Consider the following 24,516-nt stretch of genomic DNA (forward strand, 5'->3'; position numbering starts at 1 on the left):
CCCCCCCCCCCGGTCCAGCTCAGCACCCCCCTGGGACTGTGTAGCTCCCTAGCTGTTTTGACACTTCTGTTCCCATTCCCCATCCCCTTTGCTTGGAGGGGCAGAATGGATGTTTTAAAATGCACATTACAGGGGCGCCTGGGTGGCACAGCGGTTAAGCGTCTGCCTTTGGCTCAGGGCGTGATCCCGGCATTATGGGATCGAGCCCCACATCAGGCTCCTCTGCTATGAGCCTGCTTCTTCCTCTCACTCCCCTGCTTGTGTTCCCTCTCGCTGGCTGTCTCTATCTCTGTCGAATAAATAAATAAAATCTTTAAAAAAAAATAAAAATAAAAATAAAATGCACATTACATGTTGTCACCCCACCCTTCTAGCTCAGCACACTTAAATAGCTGCATGGCTCTCTGGCACTGATCAAGTGTCAGCGCCTCAGAGAGAATGGCCTTCCCTGACCACTCTTCCTAAAAATTGTAACCTTTGTCACACTCTTACCTCATCTCCCATTTTGTTTTGTTTTGTTTTTCCTAAGTGCTTAATGTCACCTGACTTTATTTTACATATTTCTATTTGTTCATTTGCCCTCCTGGCATCTAAGCACCCTTAGAGAACTTTTCTTCACTTGGCTGATTTTTTTTTTTTTTTTAAGCTGTGGTTGGGTATGTGGAAGTAGCAGCAAGCAGAGGGATCCATAGTGGCTAATTTATGAACGTTGCTGTTATGTGTTCTTTGTCAGGGATGCAGTGTTGCATGGAGGCCCAGAAAGCAAACTATCTGGAAACCTGACTGGTGGTACCCTACACTCCCATACACATTAACTAGCCCCCTTCTGGTCTCCTAGTCCACTCTCAGCCAAGCTTCTGTGCAGCAAGGGGAGGAGTCCCACCATTTGAGGAATAGCAACTTCTGGAAACTGCCCCTCAAAATGGTAGTGACATTGGGCATCAGTGACAGGAGAAGGAGATTCTTAGGGGTAGAGCCTGCAAACCTCTTTCAGATACCTCTTTCATAAGGGCTAACTTCAGGGGCCTTGGGTCTTGCTTTCTTCTGGAAAAATAACTGCGTCTGAGTTTTCTGACCACTTCTAAGTGAATAATCTTCTAATTTTTAATATACCATTTACTGGTATTTAAGATTTCCATTTTAAAATGTGTAAATGAGACACATAAAATAAATCTTTTGGTTTTAGGAATCATCCCTAATAAGTCATGTGTATATTTTTCTCTGTTCTAGAATGTTTGAAGCCCATATGCAGAGCTACAAGGGCGATGATCCACTTGGTGAATGGGAAAGGTTAGCATTTAGTTTATTTTTTTCCTTTAAACAGACTATATGCTTCCCTGAAAATTAATATTATCCATATTTTTCTAGTTACGTGCAGTGGGTAGAAGAGAACTTTCCTGAGAATAAGGAATACTTGACAACTTTATTAGAACATTTGATGAAGGAATTTTTGGATAAGAAGAAATACCACAATGACCCAAGATTCATCAATTATTGTTTAAAATTTGTAAGTATACTTTCAGGTGTATAATCAAATCTGTAATCCTACAATAGGATTTTGCTTGTTTCCCCTGTCTTATTTTCATTCCTCAGTTTCCAGTCATAAATTTTTTAAAGTTGTATGGCCAGAGATGTGTATTTTGGAAGCTTTTGGCTTCTGTATTTCAGAGTTAGTAATTTAATTTTAAAACCCTCCTCCTCTATCAAGTCTGTAAGTGTTACCACATGAGATAGAAACCATTAAATTGAAAGGTTTGTTGGATGAGAGGAGTGTGGGGATGGAAGGATAAGCAGGCGCTGCTGGGTTCTCAGAGGGTTCCTGGGAGTAAATTAAATTCATTGTGAATAATTAAGAAAATATTAAGTTTCGGGAACTAAATTTAATACTTAAAGGAAAAAGCTGTCTCGGGTTAGGCTTTAAAAGATTGGGTCTCCTCAGTCTTGAAATGAAGGCTTTGGGGGCATGAGTTCTAGTAATCATGAATGGATAGTGTTAAGATGGATTTGTTCACTAATTTACAGAATACTGGGATTTGAGGCACCCTGCGGCACTTGAGCAGGCTCAGATTAAGACAACTGTAATACTTAACATCTTGAGTCATTATGGAAGTCACTATCCTGGGAAATAGTGTGGGTAAATTTGGGGACATTGAATGTCAAGGAAAGGAATAAGCTTAAGTTTTAGGTTTGCTGTCAGAGCGCCGCACAAGCCTTCCCCTACACAGTATCGCCTGAAGCCCCGGTGAGGACTGAACGTGAAGGTGGCTGGGCTCTGGGCGGTCCTAGACCAACAGTTACTTTGTTCTTCTGTCTGTTTGCTTTGGGCTTCTGTAGGCTCAGTACAACAGTGATCTTCATCAGTTCTTTGAGTTTCTGTACAACCACGGGATCGGGACCATGTCATCTCCTCTGTACGTAGCCTGGGCAGGGCATCTGGAAGGCCAGGGAGAGCTGCAGCATGCCAGTGCTGTTTTTCGGAGGGGACTTCAAAACCAGGCTGAGCCAAGAGAGCTGCTGCAACAACACTACAGGTAGTTTGAAAATAAAACTCGGGGCGCCTGGGTGGCTCGGTCCGTTGAGCGTCTGCCTTCGGCTCAGGTCTTGATCTCGGGGTCTTGGGATCAAGCCCTGATTAGGGCTCCCTGCTCAGCGGGGAGTCTGCTTCTCCCTCTACCTCCCTGCTCGTGCTCACCCTCTCTCTCTCTCTCAAATCTTAAAAAAAAAAAACAACTCTACGTGGTATTCCCTACTTGGAAATGTGATGTTCGCTCTTAAAAGTCTTTTTATTATTAATCTGTGTGTATGGGAAATCCTTCTCATTGTGAAAATGTGGATAGTACAGAATAGTATAAAGAAAAGGAAATTGCCCAGTAATATTACTGTCAACATTTTGGTGCACTGCCTTCCAGTATCTTTTCCTACTCCTGTGTGTGAGTCCTTGTATTTTTGTGTTTTAAAAGAAAATCATACTGTATGTCTGTTATGTATACTGAGCTTTATACTGCCCTTAAGAAATTAGGAACTTTTATACTACTTATAAAGTAGGCGTGAAATCTTTCCTGGAGTTATGTCATAATGGAAGTGTTCTGTAAATGAACATCTAAGATGTTTTCAACATTTTGATTTTTATAAAGAACAACATAGTGAATATCTTCATGAATAACTCTATTTTTCACAACTTTTATTTTTTTCTGTGATTAAATATACCTCACTTAGGAAATGTTGAAAATACAGAAAACTGAAGAAGCAGAAGAAACCTGGCATTTCGCTTTGGCATATTTCTCTCTGCTTGTTATAGAATTTACAGGCATGCTTTAATACACCCAGAGCTTTGTGTTACAGTCTTTTTCCTTTGTAATAGAGTTATCTCCCAATATATTTCCTATTTTTATCTCGTTCCTTCTTGTAGATTCTCAGAATTGAAACTATCCAGTTAAAGGGCATATGAAGAGTTTTTAAGTTCTGTGGTACATATAACCACATTACCCGCTCAAAATGTTATAGCAGGTTTTTTTCGCCCACCCTCCAGCAGCATATGAAATAACTTATCTCACTGTGCCCCTTGCCAGCATTTAATATACTCATTGTTTTCAACTTTGCTACAGTGCCTATGTTTTTTTTAAACTTTATTATGAGAATTTTCAAACATACGTTAAAAAAAGAAAAATTAGTATAATGAACCTCCCATTTACCTATCACCTACTTTTAATAATTATTAACATTTGATCATGTTTTTTCTATGCTGAAGAATTTAAGGTAAATCCAAGACAACAAAATATTTTACCCCAAACACATAAACATCTTTAAAAAGTGATTTTTTTAAGAACCTTATGTCATCTTCACACCTAACAAATTTTAACTGTAATTCCTTAATATCCTTTAATTTTCAGTCGTTCCTCATTATGTAAAGCATTGTGTTTTGTTGTTTAACTGTTTGTTTGAATTAAGAGTCACAAGATTTGGCGTTTGGTTATACATCTTTTAGTCTCTTTATACTCTACACTCTTGCTCCCATCACCCAAAAATGTCAGGTTCACAAGTTGCATATTACTTGACAGGTGAGTTGGTATGCAAAGATGCCATGAAATGACATATTTAAACAGTTCTCACAGCATGAACAGTAATATATCTGCCTTTTGGAGTCATGGTCTAAGTTTTGGACTTCTTTCTTATAAATATTATGTTCATTATGTTCCAGACATGTAGAATGCCTAAGATAGGGAGCTCAAGCACCCCATCTTGTAACATTTGCAGACTTGATACACAGAGAAAGAGGGTATATTTGTTATGTGAGTTTGAGAAACACTGACATAAACCAGGCAAAAAAGGGGAGTTTTTCTAATGTAGTGTATTGGGTATGAAGAAAATCTCAGAATTTTTTTTTTTTAATTTTGAAGCAGTTCTAAAATTCAACTTAACGNCCAGGCAAAAAAGGGGAGTTTTTCTAATGTAGTGTATTGGGTATGAAGAAAATCTCAGAATTTTTTTTTTTTTAATTTTGAAGCAGTTCTAAAATTCAACTTAACCTTCTCTCTTGATAAGCTTTCTTGATAGGTTTAGATCAATCTAAATAGATAGATTCAGTTTTCGCTTTAATACAAATACGTATTAAACTAAGTTTGTCATCTATATTGATACCTTCATTCCTGTCATTCAGGTTATTTCAGGCACGCCTCACCGAAACGCATTTGCCATCTCAAGGTAAAATAATGCTTTTTAAAATGCCTAAGTTAGTAATTTAGTCTCTGATTTGCACTGCCTTTTTTTTTCCCCTTTAAAAAAAATTCATCCATTATTTATTGACTGTATTGTCTTAGGTAATGGGGAAGGCACCCTGGTAATAATGCCTACGAAAAATCCCTGGGGAGCAGAGCTCTGTCATAGCAATTTAAAAGAGCAAACACACAAGAAAATTTGGTTTCATTATATTTTTAGGACTTAAAAAAAAAAATTGCCCAAAATAGAGGACAAGATTTACTCTAGAGTCCATCTATCCTGAATTGAATCAAATGTGTTTAATGCAACTTTTGAAGAACTATTGTCATTGTTTTTTTCGAAATAAAGATTACATTTCCGCAATAAGCATCAGCTATCCCATTCTGTTGTTTAAATTATCTCTATAATATTTTTCTTACCTAAAAAGTGTTTTAGTTACATTTTTGAGACAGTGGTCAGTGACTTGATTTCTTATGCTACTTATTGAAAGACCAGGGGAGTGTATTTGTAATAATTTTATTTAATATGGTTTTATCCTTGTTTCTCTTTGTTTCATCCTTTATTTCCCCACATAGCTAGAACCTCAGAACCTCTCCATGATGCTCAGATTTTAAACCAAATGATGACATCAAAATCAAATCCAGGAAATAACTCAGCCTGCATTTCTAAGAATCAGGTAATAATAATATTTGTGGGTTGTGTGGAAACTGGGAACGGCTTTGAACGGTCATCCAGCTGCCTTTCACATCCCACTTCGACGTCTCATTTGTTTGACCTTGTCCCTATGTCTAACCTCTCTGTCAGCCAGCTGCACCTGTGGCCTGTTGTTATCTACCACTGATCACCTCAGATATTAAATTTAGATAACTTACTGTCTGGCCTTCACTTCCTGTGTTTATCTGACTTAGGGCCCGGCAATACATAAGCTTCTGTCTTCACTTCCTCCCCAGCAGCTTCTCTCCTTTGTCCACCAGCCTCCCTCACACAGGCCCAGGAATCCCTCCTATACTGGGTAATACCCACCTGAGGCCTCTGAGTCCTGCTTAAAAACTCAGGAGCTTGGCATGATGGTGCCTATCACTTCAACTAGGGCTTTCCTCCTCCCCAGAAATCATGTTTCCAGTTTCCTGGTTCACTCTTTATGTTTTACATATTTCTTAGGTGTCCCCTTTTGCTCTCTAATGCCACATAATAGTGATTTTAAACTTCTCTTCACTTCCCTCACGCTTGGGACCTGACGGTCTTTAATGTCTCCTTCAGGAGCTGGCAAAAATAGTATTTTCATGAGACAACCAGAGCCATTAGATGATATCTGTCGATTTTCTGCCACTAACCAGGAAATGGAACTGCATCCCTCCCTGCCGTCACAGTTGGGAAAAGTGGTCTTCCGCTTGTGCTTGTCCTTCATCCTCCTTGAGGTTTTTGCCCTGTTGAGATTTCTGCTCAAGTCTTTGCTTCCCTCACCCTGGTTTTCCAGCATCTGTCCTCTTCATGGTACAATTGCTCTTTCAGTTTGCTAAGGATCTCCTTTCAGCTGTCTCCAGTGGAAATGCTTCTGTTCTTAGTGCAAGTTTCACTGATGTCACACATTCCTAGACATGAAATATGCATTGCTCACTTTGATAGATACTCAGACTATCTCATTTTCCATTCTACACATTTGCCAGTCTCATTGCTTCCTATTGCCCCAACTATGTAAATTTTTAGACAGCAGAGATGGGTCTTACTTATGGTCACATTTCCAGGACCTAGCCCAGGACATGACATGTATCAGATATTCAATAAATATTTGTTTAGTCAATCAGGAAATTTTTATGATTTTTCTTATTAATGTAGAATTTTAGAATATTAATCCCATAACACATAGGCACTCTGGCCCAGCTCCTAGTCTATCAACTGGAGGGTAATAAGTGCCCTTCTCTACCACCAAGTAGAAATTTGAGGGGGTTGTGCAGAGAGAGAGGGAGAGAAAATCTTAAGTAGGCTCCAGTGTCAATCTCACAACCTTGAGATCATGACCTGAGCCAAAATCAAGAGGCAGATGCTTAACCAACTGATCCACCCAGGTACCCACCAAGTAGAAATTTTCTTTCTTTTTTTTTTTTTTTTAAAGATTTTATTTATTTATTAGACAGAGATAGAGACAGCCAGTGAGAGAGGGAACACAGGCAGGGGGAGTGGGAGAGGAAGAAGCAGGCTCATAGCAGAGGAGCCTGATGTGGGGCTCGATCCCACAACGCCGAAGGCAGACGCTTAACCGCTGAGCCACCCAGGCGCCCCAAGTAGAAATTTTCTTAAATCAGTTTCTTATTGGACTCTTTAGTTAAAAAAGTTATAAGCTTAATAATCAATAATTAATAATATAATTAATTGATTACAACTAAATTAATCATAATTTTAAGGAGCATATATAAATCTGGTTGACGATCGGGGCTCCTGAGTGGCTCAGTCGGTTGAGTGCCTGACTGTTGGTTCTAGTGCAGGTCGTGAGAGGTCAGGTTCCGGACTCAGGGCAGAGTCAACTTGGGATCCTCTCCCTTTGCCCCTCTCCTTGCGCTCACTCACTCACGCTCTCTCTTTCTCTCTCTCAAATGAATAAATAAAATCTTTTAAAAATAAAAAATAAATAAATCTAGTTGGTGATTAAAAAGCCCCTCCAATGCTTTCATATTGTTTTGTGAAATAATTTGGGCGACAGTTTCTTTTCAGTTAAGTGAATGCTTATGTTCCTTTTCTGTCTTTTTAGGGTTCAGAAGTTTCTGGGGTAGTATCTTCAGCTTGTGATAAAGAGTCGAAAAAGCAAGTATAACCTGTGCCATAATCTATCTTAGTTTCCTTCGAGAGCTGTTTCAGTACAGTGTGGTAAATAATCCATTCTTCCCCATTATAGGGAACAGAGGGTGATCATGATTTCTAAATCAGAATACTCTGCACGAGCACCTTCAGCAGCCAGAGCTGACGTGCAGCAGGTTGTTATGTATTGCAAGGAGAAGCTTCTTCGTGAAGAATCAGAATTTTCCTTTGAAGAGCTGAGAGCCCAGAAATACAATCAACGGAGAAAGCATGAACAATGGGGTACTTGCACTCTTATGATTTGAGATACTCTGATGTCACTTAAAATAATAACCTTTGAGTAAACCACCTTGTTAAACAGGTGATTGACTAGGCTGAAAGAATCTGTAAAAACGTCTCTAGCTCATCTATGAAAAGCCTAGAAATCTTTGTTAAATGCAAGAGTGGCAGCCACATGTGTCCAGGGACTCAACTGATGTCTTGACAGCAAAGCTCAGAGCTGAAACAATACTGACATAGATAAAGTAGATAGACCAACGTCGCCTTTGCTTTTAGTGATATTTTAAGCTTTTAAATAGTACCTGTATGGGTTTGAACTTCTGTATATAGTACTTTTAACCCGGTAGGTCAGTTACTTGTACTGTGAAAGGGTTAAGTCAGGAATTGGAGTTGAGAAGAGATCTTCTAAAGTCTGCAAGTACGGCAAAGGAGTCATTCAGATGGAGTCCTCTGATCAGAGTGCCCTGTCCTTCATGGCTGCGTAGCAGGTCGCATTCCGTTCCACATGGGAAAACCATGAATGTTAACACCCACATCTGCACGTGTCTCCGCAGTAACAATGTGGACGTGAGAGAGGAAAGTGAACCTTCATTCACGTGGGGGTTTATACCATCTAAGCCATTTGGACGGTAGATTCTCTGTTGGCCTTTTTTTTGGTTTATCATTTCTCATTTGTTCGACCACTGAGAGAATAGGCCATTCACACTCCTGGAGGACCCATTTTGTGTCATGCATGGATGCATTTTTCTTTCAAACACTGTGACCTAAGGTCTTAGGGAGAGGATCTGATTTGCTTGTGATGTGGTCATGTTAAGCAGTCACTGAAGGTAGGACTAACTGCCATGCACGTGACACACTGACCTTGCAGGGCATTCGACTCCTAGTTCTTCTTAGAAAGCACCTAGAGATTTAGATCTTTTAAAAAGTGTTCCATTTTCAAATGATTTGCAGGATCACAACTGTTTTAGAAGAAGTGATTAATATCATACTGTGCTATTACCAAATATTTTTATCGATCACTATGTAAGTTTTTATAACCTACATGCCCTGAACATACAAGTAATCAGACTGAAGGCAGGTAAGAATTATAATGAAGAGGTAATACACCTTTCAGTTCTAATAACCTAGAACACCTAGAAAAGACTAGTAAAAAAACTGCCATCCTAAAAATAACCTTTGATTCATTTTTGGTGTATTCCTCTGATGACCTGAATTTATGCCTGGAAACCATGTTCTCTTTCCTAAAGTAAATGAAGATAGACATTATATGAAAAGAAAAGAGGCAAATGCTTTCGAAGAACAACTATTAAAACAGAAAATGGATGAACTTCATAAAAAGTTGCACCAGGTGGTGGAGACGTCCCAGGAGAACTTGCCCGTTTTCCAGGAAAGGTCTGAGGTATGTGTGTGCTTTTCGCTGAGTGCTTCCCATGCCCAGTGACGCTGATTTCTGTTTGTACTTGCTCCTTTCTGGGCCATATCTTTAGACTTAATTCTGATGCTAATGTAGCTACTAGCATTCCAAATTTTTGCAATTAGACACAGAAAGATACTCAAAATGTAAAATGAGAAAAGGCAGTTACAGATTGTGTATGTTTTTATGTGTGTAATGTACATATTTTTATGTATTCATATATGTGGTCTTTGAAATTTTTTGCACAGTTATTAATATATAATGAGAATTTTAAAGTAATTATTTCATTAATTCATCATCTAGATATATTTTGTTTGCCATTGTTTCATGTTGGAAGAGGGGGAGAGATGATGAAATTGTTAGACTCACGTATTTCTTAAAATTATTAATGAATAGGGTAGATTGAGAATAAATTTAAGCTACATAATGGTTGCTTAAACTTTCACACAGTATATGTCTGTCTGTGATACAGAATACAATAAAGATAAACACCTTAATTTCTTCTTTTTTTAGATTTTTTCTTTTTATTTAAGAGCTTTATAGAAGTATAAGTGAAATGCAATAAATTACACATATCAAAAGTATAAAATTTGCTAAGTTTTGACATGCATATACACTCATAAAACTATCTTCACAATCAAGATGGCGAACATATACATCACCCCAAAAGTTTTCTTGCCGCTTTGTTCTTAGAAAAACATGCTGCATTTGTCTTGCTTCCTGATGTATTCCAGGCATATATCCTTTCTTTTCTTTTTCTTTTCTTTTCTTTTCTTTTCTTTTCTTTTCTTTTCTTTTCTTTTCTTTCCTTTTTTTTTTTTTTTTTTTTTTTTTTTTCTTTTTTTTTTTTTTTTTTTTTTTTTAATTTGAGTATAGTTGACACACAGTGTTACATTAGTTTTGGGTGTGCAACATAGTGATTCAGTTTCTCTACATGTTATGCTGTGTTCCCCACAAGTGTAACTACCATCTGTCACCATAGCAACCATGTTTGTTCTCTGTATTTATAGATCTGATTCTGCTTTTTGTTTGTTTGTTTATTCATTTGTTTTGGTTCTTAAATTCCATGTATGAGTGAAATTCTATAATATTTATCTTTCTCAATCTGATTTATTTCACTTAGTGCAGAACCCTCTAGGTCCATCCATGTTGTTGCAAATGACTTGATCTGATCCTTTTTTTATGCCTGCATTTTGTGTGTGTGTGTGTGTGTGTGTGTGTGTGTGTATACATCTCAAATTAGTGTTTTTGTTTTCTTTGCATAAATATCCAGTAGTGGGATTACTGGGCCATATGGTATTTCTATTTTTAATCTTTTGAGGAGCCTCCATACTGTTTTCCCTGGTGGCTACACTGATTTGCATTCCCACCAACTGTGCACGGGGGTTCCCTTTTCTCCACATCCTCACCAACACTTGCCATTTCCTCTTTTTTTACACTAGCCAATCTGACAGTTATGAAGTGATATCTCATTATAGTTTTGATTTGCGTTTCCCTAATGATGGGTGATGTTGAGCATCTTTTCGTGTGTCTGTTGGCCATCTGTAAGTTTTCTTTGGAAAAATGACCACTTGGGTCTTTTACTCATTTTTTAATCCAATTGTTTGATTTTTTTTTTGGTGTTGAGTTGTGTAAGTTCTTTATTTATTTTGGATATTAATCCCTTATTGGATATATCATTTGCAAATTTCTCCCTGTAGGTTGCCTTTTTGTTTTGTTATGGTTTCCTTTGCTATGTAAAACTTTGTATTATGACGTAGTCCCAACAGTTTACTTTTGCTTTTGTTTCCCTTGCCTCAGGAGACATACGTAGAAAAGTGTTGCTATGACCAATGTCAGAGAAATTCCTGCCTGTGTTCCATTCTAGGACTTTTATGGCTTTAGGTCTCACATTTAGGTCTTTAATCCATTTTGAGTCTATTTTTGTGTATGGTGTTGGAAAGTGGTCCAGTTTCATTCTTGTACATGTAACTGTCTAGTAGCACCTTAATTTCTTACATATTTTGAAAATGAATGACTTTTATAAAAGCAATAGAAAGATGTATATATATTTGTATATATGCATGTGTGTTTACAGTTATATGTATGTAAATGAATGCTGTCTTTCATTGCTAACTATTATATTTTGCATTTTTCCAGAATGTTACTGGGCATGAACACATAAATATGTATACAACTGAAGTTTCTGTATAAATAAGACTTACTTTCTGCTCTAGCAAGATTTACTTTCTGCTCTAACTCATCTTACATATCTTTCCTTGTTACTACATAGAGGTTTAACTCATTTTAATAACAACATAGTCTTCTGTCATACATATGAGGAAGGGCGTGTGTCACGTGGAAACTGTTACAAACCATGCTGCAGTGAGCATTCTTGTACATATGACATTATTTCTCTAGGAAAGATACAAGAAAGTAGAATTGCTGCTGAAGTTTGTGCATTTAAATACTGCCCATCTGCCCTCCAAAAATTTACCATTTTACACTCACATAATAGTGAATAAAAGTATGTGTTTTTTGTATATACTTGATTAACATTAGCTATCCTAAATATTTTCAATCATCTGATGTGTTTTTCTAATCACAGGTGAATTTGGACTTTTAACAATACATTTAGTGGCTGTTTGTCTTTTTTTTTTTAATTGATTTTGATGGACTTTGTTCATTTTTCTACTGGATTGTTCCATATTTTTCTTTTTTTTTTTTTTTTAAAGATTTTATTTATTTGAGACAGAGAGAGAGCACAAGCAGGAAGGAGGATCAGAAGGAGAGGGAGAAGCAGGCTCCACGCTGAGCAGGGAGTCCAGTGAGGGGCTTAATCCCAGGACCCTGGGATCATGACCTGAGCTGAAGGCAGACACTTAACTGACTGAGCCACCCAGAGACCCCAGTATTTTTTTATTTAGTTGGATTTCCTTTCTCATATAATTTATGTTTTCCCTAGATCCAAGAAATTGTTAAAATGTTTCATTATCTTCTTTTGCTATATTTTTGTGGTACTTACTTATAAGTTATTTCTCTCTAAACTCTCGGAAGAATCTAGAAATAATGCTTTCATTATGTTTAAATGCATCAGATGTGCTCTTGTTTCACTTCTCTTGGCCACATGACTCCCAGAGCTGCCTTTCTGCCTCCAGGCTGGCCTCCAAGCAAGCTGTCCTCCCCTTACTTCTCTCCAATGGTGTGTCCCTGCTGATTTTCTAGTTCCCATGGCGTCCTTTCCTTTTAACATCCCCATTTTGGTGGCACACAGTCTCAAAGAGTTTTGTTTCCTTTTTAAAGATTTTATTTATTTATTTGACAGAGAGAGAGCATGAGCGGGGGGGGAGCAACGGGCAGAGGGAGAAGCAGGCTCCCTGCTGACCAGGGAGCCCGATGCGGGACTCAATACCAGGACCCCGGGATCATGACCTGAGCCAAAGGCAGTTGCTTCACCAACTGAGCCACCTAGGCACCCCACCCAGACACCCCCCCAAAGAGCTTTTTTTTTTTTTTTTAAAGCACATATGAGGGATTAATTTTTTGAGATCTCTTGCATGTCTAAAAACGTCTTTCTTCTACCCTCACACTTGGGTGATAATTGGGCTGGGCACAATGTTCTACAAGGAAATCCTGTTCCTCCAGAATTTTTTTGGTGTTCCTCCTTTCAGCTCCACTTTCACGTCCATTCTGAGATTTATCTAAATGTCTGAACTTTTCCACAGATCAGCCTTCTCCACCTGCTGTTTCAGGTGTCAGAATTTCTTCCCTGTCCTTTTGGTGAGGTTTTGAAGGGAATGGATGATAAAGCACATGTTTAAGCCACTGTCTTGAACCAAAAGCCTTCCTGTATGGGACTTCCTTTTGGGTTGTGATAGCAAAGAATGTATTTCCCAAAGGCACTGCCAGTTGCCCCTAAATCATTTATTGAGCAACTCACCTTTCCCCATTGATGAAAAATATCTTTATTGTACTAATTTTTAATATACAAGATCAGTTTCTAAAATGTCTGTACCTTTGTTTTGGTTAATAGGTTTCTTCTTGATCATTCCATATTGTATATTTACCATAGCTTTGTTGTAAGTTTTGATATCTGGTATAGGAAGTCTGATTGTTCTTTTTCAAAATATTTCTTCAGAATTGAATATCATGATTCTTTTTAATCTTTTAGTTTGGTAGTGAGAAAACGGTATAGGTCATTTCTAATTACTTTTTTGTTGACCAGTGAAGATGAACTTTTTCTGTTTTGTCCATTTGTTTGTGAAATAACTATTCTTGCCCTGGGTATTTGGTGCTTTTCTTAACAATTTGTGAAAATATTTTTTTATGGTGAGGAATTAACTTTTATGTCCTTTAACTTTTTAACGTAAGAGTGTACAGTTACAGTCTAAGTACATGTGAGTAGAAAAACAAAGGTTTTAGGTTAAGAGCTTGTTAACCTTCCCATTGTGAGCCGTGCTTTCGTGGCAGCTATTATTGTAATTTTTATTCACATTTCCTATTCATTTGAGAGAAAATGGCTACCAGGTGTATTTTAATGGAAGGAATACCATTATGAGCATTTGATGCCATTGATTTGTTGGTCCTTTCTCAAAATTAAGAGAAATAAGATGGCTCTTAAATACTGATAAAACCGCAGGGGCTGGTTTTTCCAGTGGTTAGAAGTATGAACTGCCAGTTACATCTGTGGTTAAGAAGGTATAAAGCATCCATCATGTACAGTGGTCTTTGTTGTTGTTGTTGGCTGTTTGTTTCAGAATACCTGAGGGGGATGGGGATGCCTCCAGGGGAAAGGAAGCTACGAAGACAGATGCCATTCTTTGAAAAGCTGTTGTACCTACTTAGTAATATTCTGGACTTAATGGGCTGTGGTGTTTTTTTTTGTTTGTTTGCTTAAAATGAAAGGTTAATCCAGCATATATGGGGCCAAGTGTAGGCTCCCAGCAGGAAATGAGAGCTCCGTCTCTTCCAGCCATCAATCATCAGACCTCAAAGAACATGGGAGAGAAACCCGGAGAGACAAATCCTATTGTTCCTCTTCCTACGGCAAACACCGTCACTGCTGCCTTGGTGTCCCCGGCCATCAGCCAGAGTGTATCTCCTCGTGTTCCTTTGGCAGCCCAGCCAGTGACAGACTCCATGTTTACAGTGGCCAGAAAAGATGACAGGTAAGGCAAAGAGAATCCTAGAGACAACAGTGACATGAATGGCTTTTGTCAGCTTCTTTACATGTTCAGCAGTGTCAAGAACAGTATGTAAAAGATGAATGATTCCTCTTTTTAAAATAATTTTTAGTTGGGCATGTTGTTGAAAAACCAAGTTACCAAAATAGCCCCAAATCTTTCAGACTTAGTACTCTATTTTTCTTTTAGGGGTTTTATTTCATTTCACACTTCTCCCCTGAATTAAAAGTTTTCAGTACACCGAAACAACCATTTTTTTGTGACTGGAAAGTATACAGCTATTAAACCGAAACTGCCTTGCTTGCTGGCTTTGACTGAATACATGAAGTGATTGTTACTGTCCTGTTTCTTGACATGTGTTCTCATAATCCTTCTGTCTTCTCCAGGAGCAATTTGGGATTCAATATCCATTACACAATATGCCAAAATCTTATCAGTACCCTGCTGTGGAGATTTTTTTCCCCAATCTGAGGGATTTTCCTAGATTTCAGAAATTATAAATAATGTCACAGTAACTTGCTTTGTTTAAATGTTTATCTTCAGTGACTTTGGCATGCTCTCTTTACATAGAACAATTTTATTGATCCTTTAGAAAAAATGAGAGCTCTTCCCCTTGCACCCTCCCCTTGGGCTGAAGTCCTTAGCACAGATTATGGTTCATACGTGCTGGGTCTTCTCAGTGTCCAAGATTAACTTTTTATCAATGATTTTTCCTGGAAATAAGATGGAAAATGCTTTTACACTCCTGTTAGGATAATAATTCAGAGCTGTGTCCTGCGTTGTCCTGTGTGTATATAAAAAAAGAACTGTTGTGTCGTTGGGGGCTGTGACTTCAATAGTTCTTCATTATTAATGCAATTATAAAATGATAAAAACAGGAGAGCAGTGACAGGCCCAAAGAGATGTTGAGTGTCCCACTGCCCCCAGAGATAGAGTCATGAGGGTGAAGGAGCCAGACACAGCTGTCCCTATAAAACTGTGAAACTCTTTAACCCAGTGAACATTTAGGTCTCAGTCCAAAGCACTGCAGATTGACCCTGACCCTGGCCCAGGCAAGGGACCAAATGGACCCCCTTGGTATTCTCACCAGTTGGGACAGCTTACCAGGGCAGAGAAAATGTACCTTTGTCTGGAATCTCAAAGAAAAACTCCTGTTTTTAAGACAGTTGAGTGAGGACTTGTAAAATTAAGTGTATCGTACTTTTTATTTTATATCTTAGCACGGTCCCTGCTGTTAAATCGACAGATGAGGTCCACTATCATGACTGTACTTAAAAAAAATTAATATAAATGTCTTATGTGCCATTTTTAAAATTTCTTGATAACCCTTAAAGTCTGAAGAACCACGCTCTGTGGCTCCTGGCTCATCAAACCAGAGGTGGCCCGTGCAGCTAAACCACACGAGTGCTTCCCATACCATGACTGGCTAGCTGCACTGGGCAGCCAGGCCTGCAGCCGGTGTGAGTCCTGGAGCCTATGTAATAAATGCTATCATCTGAATTAGAGGCCGTGATCTTGCCCTACCGCATATAGGAATGATCATCGTGATGTTAAAATACAGGCCCACTGCGTCAAGCAAGCATGAAGTAGCTGGCTTTTACCTCAAAAGGAAATGGAAGAACAAATAAAACATTTTGTTTACTTACACTATAGACCTAAGCACTTCCATCTGTATTTTAAGAGTAGGCTTGTACTTGCTGACTTTTTGAGAGTTAGTGTGTCTCAAGAGATTTCTCTTTCAGGTGTGTGACTAAAAGCACTCATGAATTCAAGCCCCAGAGTGGAGCCGAGATAAAAGAAGGTAATGTTTAATTGTAATAAGTTTGTTTCTGACCTGTTTGCCCAGACGCCTGCCAGTCACCGAGAGACCCGTGTGGTGTCTGTGGCTCCTGAAGACTTGGGTGAACTTGGGTGTTCGCTTTCCTATTCTCAGAACTGAGGGGTTAGATAAGCCCCAGACCATCTCAAGTCAAGGCAGAAATCCATTTCCTAGTCACATCTTAGTAATTAGAATCCTTTGGAAACTTGATCTGTGAAACGTTTTTTATTAAATTTCTCAGCAGCTTTATCAAAAACAGAGTCATCTTGAATGTATTGTGACGTGGGAAAGACAACTCAAAGTGTAATTAGGAGTATTATACTTCTCTTACACACTGCTTTGTTAGAGGCATTTGCATTGAAGGCAAGTTTTATGAACAAAATAAGATACATTGATTATGCCTTCGCTCCCCCCATGTGACTCTGGCAGCCTCTCCAGTGACTGGTTACTGGGGAGCCGAGCTGCTTGAACAGCTGGCAACCCCTGCGTTTAACCAGCACTTCTCACGCGCTTGCTAGATGCAGGCACGATTCTAGGAAGTCAGGGATGCAGTCACGGACAGAAAGGACAAAACCAGCACCCAAGCAAAGGGGGAAAGAAAGTGTTTGGGGGGCGGGGGGGAGATTGAAGTTTCAGAGGTGACCAGGAAAGGTGCTCCCAAGGAAAGTGGGATTTTGGATAAAGTCTCCAAGGCAGGAGCTGCCCATGCAGCTAGCTTGGACAACCTGCTTCAAGCAAAGGGAAGAGCCAAGTGCAGAGCCCCGAGGCAGGACTATCCCTGATGGCTTCTAAGCACAGCAAAGAAGCCAAAAGGGCTAGAGTGAATCGGAGAAGGAAGACGATGAGGTCTGAGTGAACAGGGCCCAGGTTTTGTGGGGCCTTGGATGCCACTGTCTGGACTCCACCTGAGTAAGATGGAAAGCCAGTCTTAAGATTCACGGTGTGACTATTAACATGTATTTCTGGGGATATAGTGGAGTGAAGGGTGCTATTTATGACAACCCTCTAATTTGATAATGATCTTAGACCAAGCCATTTTATGTCCTTGAACTTTGATTTCCTTTTCTGTAAGAGGATAATTCTACCTTACCTACCTCGTGGGACTATTATAAAAATAAAATTGAAAGTGATGCAAGCCCTGTAATAACAGAAGTCCTTAGTGATAATTATCAGCAATAATAAAACGTTTTAATTATAATTAAGTTTCTTAATTTGTGTGCCTTTTAAATTGTTCTGATTCCTCTACTGGTAATGCATTTTGCTCCTTTTCTTTTATAGGGTCTGAAACACATAAGGTTGTTAACACAGGTTCTTTTCACACAACTCCAAACACATCGCTGGGAACGGTTCAGGCGACCCCATCCAGGGTGCAGCCGTCACCCACCGTGCACACAAAGGAAGCATTAGGTAAAGCCTTGGGTTGGAATGTGTAGCATCTCCTAACAAATTAATGAAGGTGCTTCCACAATCATGTTTACAGGAACTCTTTTTATTCTTCTAAGGCTTCATCATGAATATGTTTCAGGCTCCTACGCTTCCTGATATTTCTGATGACAAAGATGAATGGCCATCTCTCGATCAAAATGAAGATGCATTTGAGGCCCAGTTTCAAAGTAATAATTTATTTAAATGCTACTAAGTGCAGGCATTGCGGGTGGCTGCCACAGGAAATACCAAGGATTATACGAGAAGTTGCCCTTCCCTTGGTTAGCTTGTCACAGAAGGGTAGTGAAATAAAAAATATGACAGTGTTTGAAAAGGTACTCAGTATATGTCATAGATTTGTTTTGTTTCTTAAAAATAAGTGCTACAGAAGGACAAAATCCTGCTGAGGAAGGGATGGCTGGGAAAACCTGAACACTGGGATGTGGCTTGAGCTTTGCCCGGTAGAGGAATGGCATGGGGGGAATGTGGGGGCCCACATTTGTTTGGAGTCCCAGGTTTCTTGCTGGACACCAGGGAGAGATCATGATAAAGATAAATAGGACCATAGACTCAGGGGACCTCGGAATATAAAGTTAACAGGTTAATTATTTCTTATAGGAAATGGGAAACGAGGCCACAGAGAGCTTTTTTTAGTGAGTCAGGTGACAAGAGCAGTGTCAGGAGAATGAGGAATACCGCGCTTTGCGTGCGACAGGAACTCAAGACCTAGAGGCTTGAGCGCTAAACCCTGCGACCATGGTCAGGTCACTTCATCTCACTACAAAGTGACTTATCTCATTACCTGGTATTTGAAAAATGTTTCCGGTCTTTTTCTGTAAGCTGCCATTCCACGTTCTTATTTGTAGGTGAAGTTGGGCATCACGTATTGTGTTTTTTCCTAATACAATAATAAAATGCTTCTTTTTACTCCAATGCAGAAAATGCAAGGTCTTCTGGGGCTTGGGGAGTCAATAAGATCATCTCTTCTTTGTCATCTGCTTTTCCTGTGTTCGAAGATGGAAACAAAGAAAATTATGGGTAAAGAAACATTGAGTTACTGCTTTATCCCGTGTCCACCTGAAGAAACAGCCAGCCAGTTTTTCCTCCAGTGTTGGAAGGGATACGGTGGGTTGGAGCGATATTTGTTCTCACAGTGACATGAAATGCAGCAGAGCTTCCTCTGGGACTCAAGGTGGTGAGAAAATGCGGCCTCCTGACCAAATGGTCTGGCTCCCAGTGCCAGCTCTGCCACTGGCGAGCGTTTTCACCACATGACGGGAAGATAGTTGCTGACGTTCTTCTCTAGATCTGCGCTGGCACACAGGAGTTACGGGAAAGCAGACCTCCCATAGCAAAAGCACGTGTTGACAGGAAAACAGTGTGGCTACAAATGAGGAGAGAATTGAGGGATTCCATAGAGTTGAAACTGTAGCAGGTGTGAATGAGTTTACCAGTACAGGTATCCGTACATGCTCTGTTTATATTTGCAGGACTGATACAGAGGAGGAAGTGCATGCCAGCCATGATTTTCTATTGGCCATGGTCCTACCTCTTTCTTTATTCCTAAAATTTATAACTCAGTGTAGTAGAGATTTTATATTTTTCAACCCTCTCTTAAGTTACTGTGAATCTGTTTTTATATACATAGTCAATTTAATTCCATTTGCACTGTTTTCCTACAATTACTGTAAAAGTAAAGAATGTGCATATAAGTATTAACTAATTAAATAGGATAAGTAGAGAATGTTTCTAAAGTCTCACTTAAATGGTAGTATTTCCTTTAGCATGTTTTACGATTTATAATTTTACAAATCTTTCCTTAGATTACCACAGCCTAAAAATAAACCTGCAGGAGCCAGGACCTTTGGAGAACGCTCTGTAAGCAGATTTCCTTCAAAACCCAATGTAAGTGAATCACTGCTTCAACCATGAAAGGAGTCTTACAACTCTTTCCTCTTTATTTTACCAAGTGATATGCCAATCAAATGAGATAGTATACAATAAACTGATGAAAAATACAATGTTATATGGAGAGTGGGTTTGGGGGAACGTTATTCTCCAAGTATTCGAGTATCTATTATGTATCACACTAGTGATAGATGTAGGAACTAAACAGTGATAGGATCCTGGCCCTCAAAGAGCCTTTCCTTGTAGCAGGAAGAACAAGTGGGGGATATATTTTCCTAGACCCAAGAAGCGAGACCTACAGTGGAATATTAGAAAACCCACCAAGTCTGAATTGAATTGGACTGGTCCATCATCAGAAGAACTCAGCAGACAAGTGTCAGCAGTTGGCCAGCCCACAGCATTCTTCTGGCATGGCAGCCATTGTGTTCAGCCCATGTGCAGCTTCCCCTCTAGCCCTGAGTGTTACCCTGTGGTGTGCTTTCTCTCCACTCACCCCAGCCCAGCCCTCTGGCTGGGATTGGTCAGAGAGTAGTCCTGAAGAGCTATGCTAAACCCTGGCTCAGAGTTTTAGTCCAAATAAATTATCACTCAGCTCACTAATCCTTCTGATGAAATTCTTGACCTTCTTAAAACTTCTTAAAAATTTCCAAATAATGGACTGGATTTCAAATACAGTGCATCAATTAATAGATGCATTTCACTGAACTACTCAACTGGATGTGTTTTGACCAAAAAAGCCATGATGAATTTTTTACATCCTGTCCTATGTACAAGCCAATTGTTTTATCCTGCATCCACCTGAAGAGAAACAACCAGCCAGTTTTTCTTCCAGTGTTAGAAGAGATATGGTGGATATGTAAAAACTGTGCACTATATGTAAAAACCATGGGTGGCATTTTATTGGTAACTGAATGGTTTTGCCAAGCATAATTCTGACTCAGCAGCTTCTGTCTTTGTGTACAGATTCTAAAATTTGACCATTGCATTTTTGGAGAAATAGTTAATTCTGGGGCTAAAGAAGGAAAATGCGAGATGAGCCTAGCACATCTTGTGGTGCCAGAAAGTCAGGAAGTACTTTAAAAAAAAAAAAAAATAGATGGCGAAACAAAAGAACTCAGGAGCCAAGGCTGAATAAGCCCGTGGCCAAACCTGGCACAATTCAAATAAAATAAGTAGAATAAGGTAGTATTGAATTATAACCCAAGAAATAAAATAAATATCCTTTTCAATATAAACAAATGGGAGAGAGGACAAAATAAACCTTCCTTACAGAAGAATTGCTGGTACGAAATGTGGAAGGAATGAATGATAATAGAAAATCGCCACTGGAACGCTACAGTAATCACTGTTCTAGGCAAGCTCCACAGGGAATACTAAAATTAGCAAGTGGAACTTTAAGAAGAAACAATATTTGTATGACCTTGCAGTATCTCACCCAAATTATTAATGTGGTTATTTTAACATCTGTCCACAAATTCTTTGATATCCCTCTCTCAGGAGGTAGACCCTCCCTTTGAGGGTAGGCTAGGCTGTCACCTGCTTCTGCCAAATAAGGGTCAGGAAAGGGAAAAATAGTTCCTTATGGAGGAGAAACCTGGCAGACCCCACCTTCACCAGGTGATTGGTTAACGTCATCAGTAATAAGCTGTGTTGAAATCATGTCTCCCTTAATGAGATGTAATAAGAAAGGGTGCTTTACCCCTGATATTCTTCCCCGAAACCTGTAACCCCAGTCTAAATATGAGAAAAGGCCAAATTTAACCTAAATGAAAGAGACCTTCTACATAGTTCCTGACCAGTATTCAAAACTGTCCATGTGAGAAAGACTGGGACAGACCAATCAACTGGCACAGGTCAGAGGAGACCCAACGAGATGTGACAACTAAATCTCGTGGCATCCTGACCTGGAGCATGAAACAGAAGGGACACAAACAGGGAAAGGATGAAGTTCAAATAGCATCTAGAGTTAGTAGGATTAATTAGTTTTTACAAATGCACCAGGATTCTGTAAGATGTTAACGTCAGAGGGAGTTTGATGACGTGCACACGGAAACTCTGTACGATCTTCGTAACTCGTCTAGAAATCCAGACTTTTCAAATTTAAAAAAAAAGTAAAAATTGGAAAATAAAATGCGACCCTTGAATACAGTGGGACTGCACTGGGGTGCGTTAAAGATGAAGTGTCCCCCTTCTGGGGACAAGAACAGAACCCTCATGTCCTTGACTTTGTGTTAGCTAGGGGTGACCTCTGTTTCTTCTTTAATTCCTTATTTTTTTTTTTAATCTTAAGCAGTATCAATGAGTTAAATGACAAAACGGGGAGATGGTTGCTGTTTTTTTCAGTTCAGCTTTTGTCGTAGGAAGTACCTCACGCCGAAGAGTTTTTGGATGACTCCACAGTCTGGGGTGTCCGCTGCAACAGGACCCTGGCGCCCAGTCCGAAGAGCCCCGGACACTTCACGGCTGCCGCACAGCTCGCGTCCACGCCTTTCATCAAACCACCCGCGGATGCAGGGCCTGCTCTGGAGGATAAAGGTGTGGGTCGCACCACTCGAGTGTCTTGTCCTCTGCCAACTTCAGTTCTTTCAGGATTACAGTGTTCTTGGAAATTCTAAACGGAAGTTTAAGATCATCCAGAGGAAACTTAAAATCCATTTACTGTATTATTACCTGTGTGATTTTTTCCTTTTGGCTTACTGTTTTCTGAAAGTCTGTGCATTTTAGAAACTTAGTAACTTAGCTGATAGGTAGACTAGGAGAAAAACCTCCAGAAGCACTTGAAGGCAGATATGCTAAGTCCAACCCGTTTGTATAGGATATAGGTTGGTGTTATGTTTACAAACAAAATGGCCACAACGGACAGGTTAAGTTGCTTGAATGCTAAAAATAGAGCTTTTATTACTTTAGAGTTGTAGCCAAGTACTACACACTCAGGAAAGTCATATTTTCTTATTTTATTTAATGACTGACTTGAAGAGACAAACGATAAAACGCACAGATATTTCTTATTTCCCCTAAACCTAACACTCCTATATCAAAGATCTTTATCTGCATTAAACCTTAATATATGACATTGTCATTGAGCACAAATACTTAATTATTCCCTATTAAGTACCAACCTATAAAATATATGGACAGTAAAGGACCACTTTACCATTTTTATGAGTTTTTTACTAGCCAAACTCCATCACTTCTGACCCCTTTATTAAAAATAATAATTGTTCCCAAAAGCAGTACAATGAAAGAGCTGTCAAAGAATTTCTCTCCCCTATATGGAAACACATTTTAATGTGAAGTCTAAGCCTATAGACCTAAAAATTTTTAACTAAGGAGTAAAAAAAAATTTTTTTAGAGTACTAACCCAGTATATTACCTTTCTCTTCTGGATTTTGAAGGAGAGTTCAGTTGAAATTTGGACAATTGCCAGGTGCCATCACAAGCTTGCTACTTTAACAAAAAAATGTTAAAGTGTTTTCCATTTGGGGAAAACAAGTTTAATCAGTTGAGTCTTTCAGAGAGTCAATATTGGCTATTCTTGGAGTATTTGCACTTTGGTTGGATAAATAGAAGCTAATGTTCCAGTTCTAAAAAGTATTAGCACCTGTCTGGTGACACGATATCTGATAAAATTTAGTCCAGTGTAATACTTGGCTATTTATAGTATTGTGTATACATATATAGTATATATATTCCACATTTCTGCCTATCTGGTTTGTCTTTCCGTACATAGTTTTTATTTATTTATTTGTTTGTTTTTGGTTAAAGGGAGTGATGGTAAGCATTGCCAGGTATCTTCCTGATGTAAACACTCTAATAAATCAGTTTAATCAGCTAAACACTAACTGACTAAATAAAGCAGTCAGACGGAAAGATGCCCAAATCTCTGCCCCCCAGATGTGTTGCAGTGTTTTACTCTCCATGTCCTTGTCCTCGGGTTCTCCTAAAGCCCGTTGTGCCCTCCACCCCTACCAGTAACATCTCGGGCTGCTCATTCTGCCCACAGCAGGCCTGCCACCCTTTGGACCCTTTCCTCTTGAAGGATTGGATGTGTGAAGTTGAAATGCTCACAAATATTAGTAGTAATAATATTTTTACTGATTTTTTTTCCCATTTTAAAAATGTTATGGAACATTTTACCATGGAATACCATTTTGAAATTATAATAAAATTCAGTATAAAAAGGAATTCTGGAATTTATAACCATATCAAATCATATGTATGCTAGTGTCTGTCTCTAATTTTCTACACTTTTCAGAAAATGTGGTTACAAAAGAGTGCACTCTGGATTCTCGTGAAGAAAACATGGCGGGACCCTCAAAAGACAGAAAGTTCAGGTATTGTGAGATTTTTTTGACTTGCAGGTAAAAGCCGGAAGCTACTCTCTATAGACACACATACGGTGATAAACCTAAACACTGGATCCATCAGGGCAGTGAGAAGCAGCCGGGGTAGCAGAGATCCGTGGGAGCACTTCCTGTGAGTGACTTCTGCTCATTTTGAGAGCAGAACTGCCTTACTCTTACCAGCCAAAGACCTTGACCTAGTGGAAAGACTATTGCAGAACTGAGCAAACACATATTTGTTTTTTTATACCCATTCTAATTGAGAAAAGCAATAACTTTCTTTCAAGAGGAGGACAAGAGCCTCTTAGGTATTGATACAAAATGCAGGTGCAGCATACATGAGTGTTCTGCAGAAGTAAAATTCCACCCTATTTGAATAGTCTGGTTAATGTAACAGACACTAAAAGTAGCTGTAATCTTTTGAGTATTTGTTATATTCCATTGTAATGCTGATACTTTTTATGTACTATATGCTGTAATTAATCCTTAGTTAATTTAGTTGTAGGAACTATTCTTTTCCATCATTACAGATGAGGAAACCAGGTTTAGAGAGTTAAAGAAATGACTTAAGTCATACAGCTTCTAATTTGCAGCACTGTAATTTCAACCCATATCTCTAATTTCAGAAGCCTTGCTCTCACCACTATGTTGTGCTGC

At 39.0% G+C, this 24,516-nt stretch overlaps 1 protein-coding gene across 2 annotated transcripts in view; it reads left to right on the plus strand.

The window, feature by feature from the left end:
* The window catches only part of BUB1 (BUB1 mitotic checkpoint serine/threonine kinase), a 41,070-nt gene that overhangs the window by 2,443 nt on the left and 14,111 nt on the right, over positions 1–24,516 (plus strand). The window contains exons 2-17 of one of the 2 annotated variants that reach the window (XM_034659552.1): positions 1,231–1,290; positions 1,369–1,507; positions 2,335–2,531; positions 4,658–4,701; positions 5,292–5,392; positions 7,463–7,515; positions 7,607–7,791; positions 9,036–9,187; positions 14,087–14,349; positions 16,107–16,165; positions 17,462–17,590; positions 17,686–17,796; positions 18,547–18,646; positions 19,432–19,513; positions 21,877–22,051; positions 23,878–23,992. In XM_034659552.1, coding sequence (XP_034515443.1) covers positions 1,231–1,290; positions 1,369–1,507; positions 2,335–2,531; positions 4,658–4,701; positions 5,292–5,392; positions 7,463–7,515; positions 7,607–7,791; positions 9,036–9,187; positions 14,087–14,349; positions 16,107–16,165; positions 17,462–17,590; positions 17,686–17,796; positions 18,547–18,646; positions 19,432–19,513; positions 21,877–22,051; positions 23,878–23,992 — 1,965 coding nt within the window. Of the gene's footprint in view, positions 1–1,230; positions 1,291–1,368; positions 1,508–2,334; positions 2,532–4,657; positions 4,702–5,291; positions 5,393–7,462; positions 7,516–7,606; positions 7,792–9,035; positions 9,188–14,086; positions 14,350–16,106; positions 16,166–17,461; positions 17,591–17,685; positions 17,797–18,546; positions 18,647–19,431; positions 19,514–21,876; positions 22,052–23,771; positions 23,851–23,877; positions 23,993–24,516 lie in introns of both variants that reach the window. The other variant, XM_011234539.3, reaches the window with a different exon arrangement.

The sequence above is a fragment of the Ailuropoda melanoleuca genome, chromosome 4 (assembly GCF_002007445.2).
Source record: "Ailuropoda melanoleuca isolate Jingjing chromosome 4, ASM200744v2, whole genome shotgun sequence".
Lineage (NCBI taxonomy): Eukaryota > Metazoa > Chordata > Mammalia > Carnivora > Ursidae > Ailuropoda > Ailuropoda melanoleuca.